The sequence below is a fragment of the Colletotrichum siamense genome (assembly GCF_013390195.1).
Source record: "Colletotrichum siamense strain Cg363 chromosome Unknown KSG_Cg363_contig02, whole genome shotgun sequence".
Classification (NCBI taxonomy): domain Eukaryota; kingdom Fungi; phylum Ascomycota; class Sordariomycetes; order Glomerellales; family Glomerellaceae; genus Colletotrichum; species Colletotrichum siamense.
This window is the reverse complement of record NW_023501015.1, coordinates 4315433-4326895: the sequence shown is the minus strand read 5'-3', so window position 1 is coordinate 4326895 and position 11463 is coordinate 4315433. Positions and strand designations below refer to the sequence as shown.

Sequence of the window (11463 nt, the reverse complement as noted above, 5' to 3'; positions counted from 1 at the left end):
ACCGTCTGATCATATGTGCCCTCCCCCGCAAGATCATGGCGCTCGATGTCGGCCCCCCGCGCAGCATCGTCTGTAAACCGTGTGCTGTGCGTGGTTTTCGGACGATGACGGTCGTCTATGCGGGTGAACTTTGGCGAAGGCCCGGGCCGGACGTGCATTAGGTAGAGAAGCAGAGTAGAAGTAAGATAGCACCCGTCCGTAGAGAATCCTGCCGGATAGTCTCTCCCGCATCATTTGGGGCACAGCGAAAGCGATAAAATGCCATTTTTCGACTACGTGCGAGATACGCTTGCGTGGCAGGCTATTCGTTTGGTGACGGGCGGCGCGCTGCCCGAGTTTCAATATTTCGATGAACGACATCCTTTGCTCAAACAGAGGTATGTGAACGACAGCGCTCGAAGAAATGGGCCGCCAGAGACGACGGAGGCGATGGGGTCATACGCGAGCAGAGGTCCGGCTCTGAAACGCAACGCATCGGAGAACAGGGCGAGGAACGCGACTAGAGATCCCTACACACGCGGGCGCTCTTTTGACGAACCAAGATTACCACATAGCCACTGGTCGAATGAGACCCTGGAGATCTCGAACTTGGAGAAGTATTCTTCCAACTCGCCTATCGCCAACAGAAATTTTCACCTAGTCCAATTTCTTCCAGACGATCCAGAGGTACAATCCAATCAACTTGGTCTCTGCTGTTTTCCACTGACGTAAAATCAGGATCCGAGGAACTGGACTGGTCTCAAGAAAACCATCGTCAGCTTTCAGGTTTGCCTACTCATTGCCTGCACATATGCCGGTGCGTCCATCTATACGGTCGGGACGGCCGGCGTGAGGGAGCAATTTGGAGTCAGCGAAGATGTTGCCCTTCTCGGACTGACCACGTTTGTTCTTGGATACGGAATCGGACCAGTGAGTTGAGTTCTACACCATTAAGACATCGTTATCTCATTCAGGCGCAGATGGTTTGGAGCCCGCTGGAAGAGATGCCCCAACTTGGGCGAAACCCCATTTACGTCTTTGCACTCATCATGTTCATTGTGGCTCAAATACCGATAGCTCTGGCCACCAACATCGGCATGCTGCTGTCCTTCCGGTTCATTGCCGGTTTCTTCGGTTCTCCAGTTCTGGGTTCGGGGGGCGGAATCCTGATGGATTTGTACGCAGCGCGAAAGCAGACCTACGCCATGGCAATGTGGGCTCTCATTGGCATCGGGGGCCCGACAATTGGCCCGATTATCGGTGGGTTTGCTGTCGAAGCCATGGGCTGGAAGTGGACGGCTTGGATTACCGCCTGGATGGGGACGACAACACTCGTCGTGATGCTCTTCTTCCTCCCGGAAACCAGCGCCGACAACATCCTATACCGACGTACTCTTCGACTACGCAGGGCAACAGGCGATCGACGTTACATCTGCGACGCCCAAATCAAGTGGGAAGACACGACGGGGAGAGAGGTGTTTTTGACTCATCTAATCAGGCCGTTCACGATGGCCATGACCGAGCCGGTTGTCTTCCTCCTCACGCTATACAGTTCCTTCATCTATGGCTTGATGTACATCTGGTTCGAGGCACTTCCAATGGCCTACGAAGAAGTCTACCACTTCGACCTGGGAACTCGCAGCATCACTCTTCTGGGCCTGATCGTCGGTGTCCTTTTGATAATTCCTCCGTTCTTCCTCTACTATAGGAAGCGCATCGAGCCTCACTTCGATCATCTGGGCAACATTGAGCCTGAAAAGCTTTTGTTGCCGGCCATGCTTGGGTGCCTCTTCCCGCCGGCTAGTCTGCTATGGTTCGGGTTTACAGCGAAACCCACTACACACTGGAGTGTCCCCATCGTCGGGTCGTCTTTATTCACATCAGGCGCCTTGCTGCTATTCATCTCATTCATGAACTACCTCGGAGAGTCGTTCCCGGATCATATCAACTCCATCTTCGCAGGGCATGAGATATTCACCAGTCTATGCGGCGGCACGTTCCCTTTGTTTGTGCCGCTGTTGTATTTCAAGTTGGGCATACTCGGATCGAGCATCTTGCTGGCCATTTTTGCTGTGTCGTTTGTTCCCGTACCTTTCGTTCTCTTTTTGGTAAGTTTCCGAGTGACAAACATTCTGTGACAGTGGCTGACTTCATCATAGAAGGGTGCAAAGCTGAGAAAGCGTAGCCGTCACACTAGAAAGGATAGTTTCCACGCCTAGAGACATATACAAGCAACAAGAGCATTTTATCAGAGCGATGAGATGAATCTCTGTCGATAAGAAATAAAAAATGAAGTTGTGACCCAGCCGATCCTGAGTGTCTGCGAGAGCTCCGCGAGACTATGACGGCATCCCCCAGCAGTCTAGTCTCTCACAAATGTCGAAGGCCATTTCATTGCACTTTCTGAGACATTCAATGGGATGACCGTCCGGGTTTCCGCACTTCACAGAGCAATGCGTATAAACACGCAGAACACATTTCTCGAGGACTCCAATCATACATTCAGAAGTGTTCTCGTCGATGTCGAGGGGCGGCAGTTGAGAAATTTCTTGCGCGATGAACATAGGTATGAAGTCGACCTCTGGAACGTTTTTGATGATCTCGATCTCGTCTGAAGTGAATGGACGATTGATTGCTGTGGCGATGGTGCCGAAGAGAAGGGCCTGGGCGTTGAATTAGTGCACATGGCAATGAAACGTGTTGTGGGATGATGCCGAGTTCGAAAGGACTTACGATGTTTTTCATATGCATGACGGCGAGTATGTTAGCGGCTTGAGTGGGTTTGTCAAATGAGTCGAGTAACGTGGCTATGAGGGTCGACCCAGGGCTGGCTTGATATAACATAGAAACGGCAAAATGATAATCATGTTAGCAGAGGAGATTCGCCATCGGTGACCGTCAAACCTGCCGCATACAGACCTAACCGAGGCATGTTTCCTGTTCCAGAAATACAATGCTGTACGACGTGACGGGCCTATTCACTTGCTATCCTCCTTTTCACCCGATACTGCATGTACTTCCTGGGTATTTGGTATGACAAAGAGTCGCACGAGATCCACTGTATATGATATCAAGCCAGGCATTTCTCCGCTCCACACACCGTCTGGAGCAAATCTTGGACATGTTAAACCTTGGGAACGGGCCTGGACATAAGCCATTTATCTTCCGAGAAGATCCGGAAGCGCCGATGGCTGCCACTGGGATGATAAGACGTTAAATCGGGTTGACTTGCATTCTTGATGCTTAGATTGGGTTCCTGGTTGTATTGGCGCCTTTTGACTGCCCGGCCAGTCCCTCTGTGTACGGCCGGGCCGGAGCCATCTATCGGCCCCACATCTCCGGATGCTGTCCGATACACCTTCTCTTCTCACTAAGGTCGCCAGGCCTTTTGAGTTATATGAGGAAGAGCAGAAGAAATTATTACCAAGTTCACGCAATTTCATACGAACAAATGAATGTCTTCTTGTTGTAGTTCTACCAGCTAATAGCCCTCTCAAACACCAAACTTCTTCAAGTCCTTGACCAAGTCATTGATGCTCTCCTCCAAACTCCTCCACTTAATCCCCAGAATCTTCGCCGTCTCCGAGTCATCATACCCATAGACCTTATCCTTCGGCGGCTGCTCCCCGCCCTTTGTCCCAGGCGCCGGCAGCCTCTCCTTCAGATCAGGGAAGTTCTTCCTCACGACCTCCGCAATCTCCGCATTGCTGAACCACCCGGCCGTCGTAAACAGCCTCTTGCCCCCAGCCTCAGCCTTCTCCAGCGCCAGAATGTGCGCCAGCGCGAGGTCCCGCACGTCGATCCACAGGTACGCCGCCCCCGTCGGCGCGATCTCCTCCTTCCACTTGCCCTTGACCAGGTCCACAACCCGCTCGTTGGACGTGTTGATGCTGCTCAGGTCCGCAAAGTGGTGCACCACGGGGCCCAGCACGAGCGGCGGGCAGATAGTCACGAGGTCGAAACCGGGCTTCTCCTTCTCCACAAACTCCCACGCGGCCTTCTCGGCCAGCTTCTTGCTCGCGCGGTACGCCGTCGCCGGGCTGCGCCCGATGTCGTCCACCGTCACGGGGTTCCAGTACTTCTCGCTGAACACGGTGCCCGGGTCCGCGAGCTTCGCCTCGTCGATGATGGACGCGAAGCTGCTCGTAACGACGACCCGCTTGACGCCGGGCGCGTCGCGCTTGAGGGCCTTGAGGATGGCCGTGGTGCCGACGAGCGCGGGGTCGATGAGCTCCTTCTTGGCGTCGGTCCACTTGAAGTGGAATGGCGACGCCGTGTGCAGGACGGCCTCGAGGCCGGGCGTCTTGACGACCTCGTCGAAGGCGTCGGGCTGCGCGATGTCCGGGACGATGGCGATGGTGAGGCGCTTGGCGTCGAGGTCCGGGTGGGCATCGCGGATCTTTTGGGCCTTGTCCTCGGAGCGGACGGTGGTGACGACGTCGTGGCCGCGTTCGAGGAGTTGCTCGAGGATGTGGGCGGCGATGAAGCCGGAGCCGCCTGGGTGAGGGCAGTCAGCGTGATGTCACGGTGATGTTTCCTTCACCTTGAGACATGAAAGAGGTGAGAATAGTGAGGAGGGTTCACTTACCAGTAAGAAGAATCTTGGTCATCTTGTCCGTCTTTACTCTTGGGTGGTCAATTGGATTCTCCGGGTGACGATGTCAGTTTTGAAGCAATATTATGAGCTTCAAGCTGTGGTATTAATATTACTAGTGAAGAAGGTTCCGTTATTTATTCACGTACCTTTGTGACCCCCAACGCATTACCCCTCCATTGCATGATGAATAACACCAGAATTGCCCCGCTTCGCGCCTATCTCCCCCGCCATTAACTCCCCCGTGGGAGGCCCGGCCCCCATCATCACGTCATTCCGACCACTCAAATGCAATTCATTTGCTTACCCAATCCTTAGCACTTCCTCGGCTTCGTTACCACCGATGTCGCAAGTCTCTTGGATGACACGGAGTTTGCTGGCGATAACAGCGTTGGCTGACACGCCGATTGCTCCGATGCGATCGCAATCGCCGAAATGCGCCGTGATCCCACTGTCCACCCCCGCTGGCCGAAGGAACCGACCCCTTGGCAACCCCGTCCACACTGCCGGGTCGGTCCGTCTTACAGTCTCCGACGGAGCGGCACAGCTGAATCATTTCATGGAACTACACGTCAAGACACTTCCACATGTGGGCTATGCATCAGGTTCTTATTCCTACAAACGAAATAATACAATCGTTCTGTTCGACTTCGACTCTTTGAGCCCAGCTGCTCGCTTAACCACTCCTCAAACGGATGGTGTCAGATTCGCTGCTTTGGGGGGTAAGTCCAGTCAAACCGCTGTGATCGACTGAGCGCTTCCTTCCCCATAAATTCTCAATAGCCAGAATCCCAATCTATTTGCCCGACGCCGGCGCCTTTGTGCGAGGCGTTATCAAAGTAAGCCCCAGGGGAGGGGAGAGTTGTTATGTTTTTTGCGTAGAGCGGTTGTTTCGCTTTGTTTTCCACATTTCTTTTCGGGTCCGATTAGTGTCGACCAAAAAAAGCTGCTCCCCCAAACCTGCCGGCCATGCCTTCCTATGTCCAAAGCGAAAAAGCTCGCACGTTCTTCTTTCGAATCGCTAAAACGCCTGCCATGCTGTACCGGTGAATGATACAAGACAATCTGAGTGCCTCCTCTAGCCGTCTCTCGGCCTCCGCACTCGTGCATGTAACCTTGAAGTGAATGAATGTTTCAAACCAAGACCGGAATACCTCCGATCATGACTTCTGATTCGGGCCCGGAACCATGCCGCCCGTTGACGCCGGTGGCGGCGGTGCCGGAGGTGGAGTCGCGGGGCCCTCGCTAGGTGGGGGAATGGGTGGGGGGATCTGTTGGCCGATGGCAGCTCCTGCGTTGGCGGGGACCTTCATCGGGCCATTGGGCACCGGCACACGATCGACGAGCTTCTCGCCGCGGATGACCTTGGCAACCTCGTTTTTGTCCAGCGTCTCGTACTCGACGAGGGCCTTGGCAAGGAGGTCAAGCTCCTTGCGCTTGAGGGTGAGAAGTTCACGCACGCGCTCGTAAGATTCGGTCAGGGTCCTCTGGACTTCAGACTCGATGAGAGCCTTTGTCTCTCCGCTGAGCTGGTTGTAGCGCTTGCCGTACTCAACAGGGCCGAGCTTGGCAGACATGCCGTAAAGAGCAACCATCTGGAAGGCCAGGTTGGTGGCGTTTTCAAGATCCTAAAATATGTCAGCAGGCGTCAATTGAGCCAGGAAACAACGAAAGACTTACGCTAGAGACACCGGTAGTCACCTTGTCGGTGCCGTAGACCAGCTCCTCAGCAAGCTTGCCGCCCAAAGAAGTCTCAATGAGACTCTTCAAGTCCCTAGTCGTGTACGAGTACTTGTCCATTTCGGGGAGATGCGCGGTGTGACCCAGACTCTGGCCGCGGGGCAGAATGGTAACCTTGTAAAGCTTGTTGGGTCCGCTCTCGTTGAAGAAGGAGACCAGGGCGTGGCCAGCCTCATGGTAAGCAGTCATCTCCTTCTCCTTCGGTCCAATGACCATGCTCTTGCGCTCAGCACCCATGATAACCTTGTCCTTGGCCCACTCAAAGTCGTTCATGCTGACAGTCTGGGCCTTGAGTCTGCTCGCGCGGACAGCGGCCTGGTTGACGATATTCTCCAGCTCGGCTCCAGAGAGACCTCCAGTGCTTGCGGCGATGGCCTCGAAGTTGATCTCGGGGGCGGCCTTGATCTTCTTGGCGTGGTACTTCAGAATAGCGATACGTCCACGGACATCAGGGAGGGACACGGTGACGTGGCGGTCGAATCGTCCAGGTCGGGTAAGGGCCTTGTCGAGGAGCTCGGGGAAGTTGGTCGCGGCGATGATGACAACACCACTGTTCTGCTCGAAGCCGTCCAATTCGGTGAGAAGCTGGTTGAGAGTCTGCTTGTGGTATGCGGCATCCCTGGTGTTGCGTCGTCCACCAATGGCGTCGAGCTCGTCGATGAAGATGATGGCGGGAGACTTGGACTTGGCCGACGCAAAGAGATCACGAACACGCTTGGCTCCAACACCGACGTAGACCTCGTCGAACTCGCTGCCAGACATGTAGAAGAAGGGAACACCAGCCTCGCCGGCAACAGCGCGTGCGAGAAGAGTTTTACCAGTACCGGGGGGGCCAACCATCAGAATACCCTTGGGGAGCTTTCCGCCGAGCGTAGAGAACTTGTCCGGGTTGCGAAGGAACTCGACGAGCTCCTGCAGTTCGTCCTTGGCCTCGTCGGCACCGTGAACATCGGCAAAACGGGTAGTCTGGTTCTCGGCCTTGGTCTCGCTGTCAACCTTGCCACCAGGACGCTTGAACAGGTTCAGACCCTCGACCAGCATCGTCACAGCGACAAGACTAAGGTAGGTGAACAGGCAAAACCAGGCGATGAACTTGATCCAGCGGAACACGACGCCGCCGAAGGACTCGTCAACAACAACGTGCAGCGGGCCCGTCTGTCCGTTACCAGAAACCTTCGCCATAGCCATATTGGAGTCGCGCGAGCGGGCGGCGAGCGCCTGACCCACCGCCTGCAGCTGAGCCTGCGACAGGTTGCCGTTGCCAGTCGGGGTCGCGGCCTGGCCGCTCATCTCGTGGCCGCCGTTGCCGAACGCGGAGGGGAGGTGATCGTGACCGCCGAGACCGCCGAGACCGCCGACAGCAGCAGTGCTCTGCATGCCGAGGGCCTGGTTGTAGGCCTGGTCGGTGGCGTCGTTGGTTGCGAAGCGGCCGGAGTTGTAGCGTTCGATGACGATGGCGGGCATGTTGGCCTTGAGGAGGAGCTGGTAGAATGCGGTCTGCGCGGTGGCGCTTTGGGGGTTCCTGTTAGCAGCCGCCTCTCTGCTGGCGAGAAGGTTGCGAGAGATTCCGTGGTTCGTTCCGAGGTGTCGTTGCTGGAGGGCGAGGCCGAGGCCCAGGGTTGCCTTCATGGGAGAGGAGGGAATTGCCGGGCGGGCGGCGGAGAAGGTTGCGAGCTTGAGTACCGACTGCATCGTTGCGGGCTGCATTGCCGCGCGCCGAAACAGCGGGCTGGCGAGTGCCAGCGCTGCTGGGCGTAAGGCCATGATTGCCTCACGGAGGTGGACGGGCAGATGCGGTTGATGGCGCAGTCCAGGAGAGGTGTATGTGGTCGAATTGGGTGTTTGTCAGATGCAGAGAGCAGTACGGACAGACTCTCTCGTCGGAGCAACAGCGCCCCTTTCCGCGAAGGAGAATAGCAAGAGAAAAAGATCTTCTACTATTGACGTCTTTGGAGTTGCGCTTGTGATGAAGATGACATGGTTCACCGCAGGCTATTCATCGTCTTGTTGAGAGGCGACGCGGCAAAGACCGAAAGTGGACGGATATGGATACGTTGAGGCGAAATGCGCTAGTTGACGTTATTGCACCCTGCCTGCTTTGCTCGATTTGCTGCTGGCGGGCGGGCAGGTGGTGGTGCTGGGGCCTGAGGGTGAGGGACCACGCCAGGTTCGTCGCTGCCTTCCGAATTTTTCCCTGCTCCGAGACGCCGCCGTGACCGGGGAGCGCGCGCTGCTCTGCTCCTGCTGAGCGAGCGCAAAGAGGGGCCACGTGACGTAGTGCATTCTAGAATGTGCCCGGGACGACGGAAGAAGGCTGTTCCGACGGACATTTCAAGATGAACAGGGGCAAAGGCCTCAATGGGCCATGCGCCATTGGCTGATATCCAGCTGTCAAATGAGACAACACAGCATCTCGAGCTTTGCGAAGCTTGAGAGTTAACACTTGCAGAAATGAGCTTGAGTATGGAGAGTAAGGCAATGGTAATTATGAAGAATAAGTTTACCTTCTCATCCGTGACCATGGGTGATGTCGACACAAACACATCTGATTGGCCATAATTACCCAAGACTTACAACCAATCACACAATTTCCTTCAGCGAACAAGGTGAGACCCCCCAGTCCATCACCGCCAAACAAATGCACGCATCCCTCCGGATTCAGCCAGACGGCGCAGATCAATCATCACCCAAAAAGCCATCAATCTACGCGCCCGCCGCGCGCTGCTCCGTCAAGGTTGCGCCCCTCCTCATATTACACATCATCTCCGGCTTTTCCTCCTCTTTTACCACGCCGCTTTTCTGCACTTCTGCCTTGCCCAAAATCCCCTCACTTCTCTCACAACCGTGAATGATCGCTCGATGCGAAAACACTGGTTGTCGGCGGCCTTGACGACAACAGGCTATCGCTTGACGATCTAGATATCGAGCATCACTTCAACCGAACTCTTACATCGACTCGGAAAACCCGACGCCTCAGCCCCAGAACCACCTCCCCTGTTCACGGCTCTCCCGGTCCAGCCTGCCTTCATAACGTCGTCAGATTTCATCAACACGCCGCCGCCCACTTACACGACTATTTCTGTTCTACATTCCACGGCATATGCAGTATGGAGTCGACCTAGCAACGGCCGACATTCCTCATATTCCCGGACAACCCCTTCAACCCATCGTCCTCAAGTTGCCCATCGACAAGACACCCAAAAAAAAAAAAACTATGCCGGTCAACGAAGCTGCCTCACTCACGCCAGCATCTTCCCATGCAGTAGTCACTTGCTATAATCTCATCCTCCAAACGCTCAAATCAAACCGGCCTTGCTCTCCCACCGGAACCAAACAAACGACCCAAGCTAACACCTCACCCACGGCGCTTCATCTGCACGAATACGTGTCAACCGCACTCTTTCACCCGGCACTAACATCACCAAATACCAACAGGCTAAAATCGAACTCATCATGCGCCCCCGCCTTCAGGCTCATCTCTCACTCATATAGACAGCACGCTCCTCGAGAGATGTAAACATTCATTGACAGATTCTTTATTTTTGTCCCGGCTACAGGTATCGCGGTTTTCTTTCCAGAACTATCCTTTTTGTTGCTCATTTCCGTGCCCCCTTTTCCCGGCATTCCAGAGAGAGCAAAATAACCAAAAGCCGAACCAAGACAGCAAGAAACGAGGAACACTAAGAATACATATAGACAACCAAAGCCTTTCTCGTCCTCGTCTCTTTCCACCCCTTTCTGAGAGTAAGGTCGTCGCCTTCCCCGTCTCTCATGTGCCTTCCCTGGCCACCACCTCCGAATACAACCCGCTTTGTTCTAGGGAATGCGCCGCCGCCGCCAGACAGAAAAGTATCGTCGACTTCGTATTGTTGTTACAGGGAAATGGTTTTTGTTTTCCAAGGAGAGAGCAAAACAAGAACTTTGCCGACCCGACCGAAAAGCCTATCGTGTATCAAGGCGTTTTCCCCATCTTCTTGACCATCCCCTTATACCTCCTTCCCCTTTTCCCCGGTTCATCCACCATTATGAAATACATCCTCCCACATCACCCGTTTCCGGTTTCTTCCCCATCCAGGTTCGTGGGTAAAAAGGGCCGTCAAATATTCGGATATCGTCAAAATGATTTCCCCAACATGTTTCTCCTTCCCCTGCCCCGTTTCTCCGCCCCAGCTCCGGTTGTTATGCTCCAGGTTTGCTTTCATGGCGTCATGTCATCGAGGGAGCCCAGAGTCGACGAACTCGTCAACCTGGTCCTCCACGAGAAAGAATGAAAATGAAAATGAGGGAAAGGAAAGAAGTATGGAAAGAGAAAGTATTAATAGACAGCAAAAACCGCCGCCAGTACCGGAGCTCCCCTATTCAAAGTATCAAATCCCCAATGGCCCCACCACCCAACCCAGAACAAATTATTCGGAAAACAGCAAAAAAAAGCACAAACAGGCCTCCTAATGATATATCCCAACAGAAAATTTCAGATGCGCGCATGGTCGACGTCCAGGGGTAATCGTATGTTGTCTGACAAAGGAAACGGTTTTGCCTCGAGGCGAAAACAAAAACGGCCTGCGAGACCATCGAGGCGAGGAATCGAAGCGGAAAGGTCCGATGACCCGGGAAGGGCGGGTGCGAGTATGCGTGAGCGTATCATCCCGTCCCTTGTTCGAAGCAGTTCTTATTCTTGACGAATAATTACTCAGACGTCTCGGCCGGCGAGGGCCAATGTGTTGTGCTGGGCGAGGGTGTTGAAACCCAGAAAAAAACAAATTACCACCAATGTATGCTTTTGGGGTTCAGTTGGACTTTTCTGTTCCCTTAATTTCTCTTTCCAGTACCGTCAAGCCAACGAACGGACGACAGACAGGGAGGGGGCTGTGTGGCTCAGTGCCCATTAGACCAATCCAGAGTTCGCTCTCTTTCAACAGTCGACGACAGCTCGGTTCTGTGGAGCCCGCGTGGTATCTCCTTCTCTTGCATTCAACGAGTTGGGGGAATATGAAAAAAAATCAAATCGCCATCATGTTTTAGGGTGTTGGTACAGGCGGGTCGCCCGAAGTAGGGCTCTCCGCGGAGGAACGGTGATTATGTATCGGGAAGAACGAGGTTTGATGGTGGAGGGCGGCAGCAGCGCCAGAGTCGAGTCACGATATCGTGGC

The 11463-nt window shown here is 54.4% G+C and overlaps 3 protein-coding genes across 3 annotated transcripts; 1 reads left to right on the top strand and 2 right to left on the bottom strand.

Moving 5' to 3' along the window:
• Window positions 1-258: 258 nt before the first annotated feature.
• On the top strand, window positions 259-2198 carry caf5-0 (Caffeine resistance protein 5; the record flags this gene model as incomplete). Its single annotated transcript, XM_036634958.1, has 4 exons — window positions 259-666; window positions 718-909; window positions 960-2087; window positions 2139-2198. The coding sequence occupies 4 exons, from the start codon at window positions 259-261 to the stop codon at window positions 2196-2198; spliced, it is 1788 nt and encodes a 595-aa protein (XP_036500114.1).
• A 1274-nt stretch (window positions 2199-3472) lies between these two features.
• azaE-4 (Ketoreductase azaE) lies at window positions 3473-4589 on the bottom strand (the record flags this gene model as incomplete). The annotated part of the gene is made up of 2 exons (XM_036634957.1): window positions 3473-4476; window positions 4568-4589. The coding sequence occupies 2 exons, from the start codon at window positions 4587-4589 to the stop codon at window positions 3473-3475; spliced, it is 1026 nt and encodes a 341-aa protein (XP_036500113.1).
• Window positions 4590-5733: 1144 nt separating this feature from the next.
• Window positions 5734-8077, bottom strand: YME1 (Mitochondrial inner membrane i-AAA protease supercomplex subunit YME1; the record flags this gene model as incomplete). The annotated part of the gene is made up of 2 exons (XM_036634956.1): window positions 5734-6201; window positions 6254-8077. 2 exons carry the CDS (start codon window positions 8075-8077, stop codon window positions 5734-5736), a joined length of 2292 nt encoding a protein of 763 aa, XP_036500116.1.
• Between the last annotated feature and the right edge of the window lie 3386 nt (window positions 8078-11463).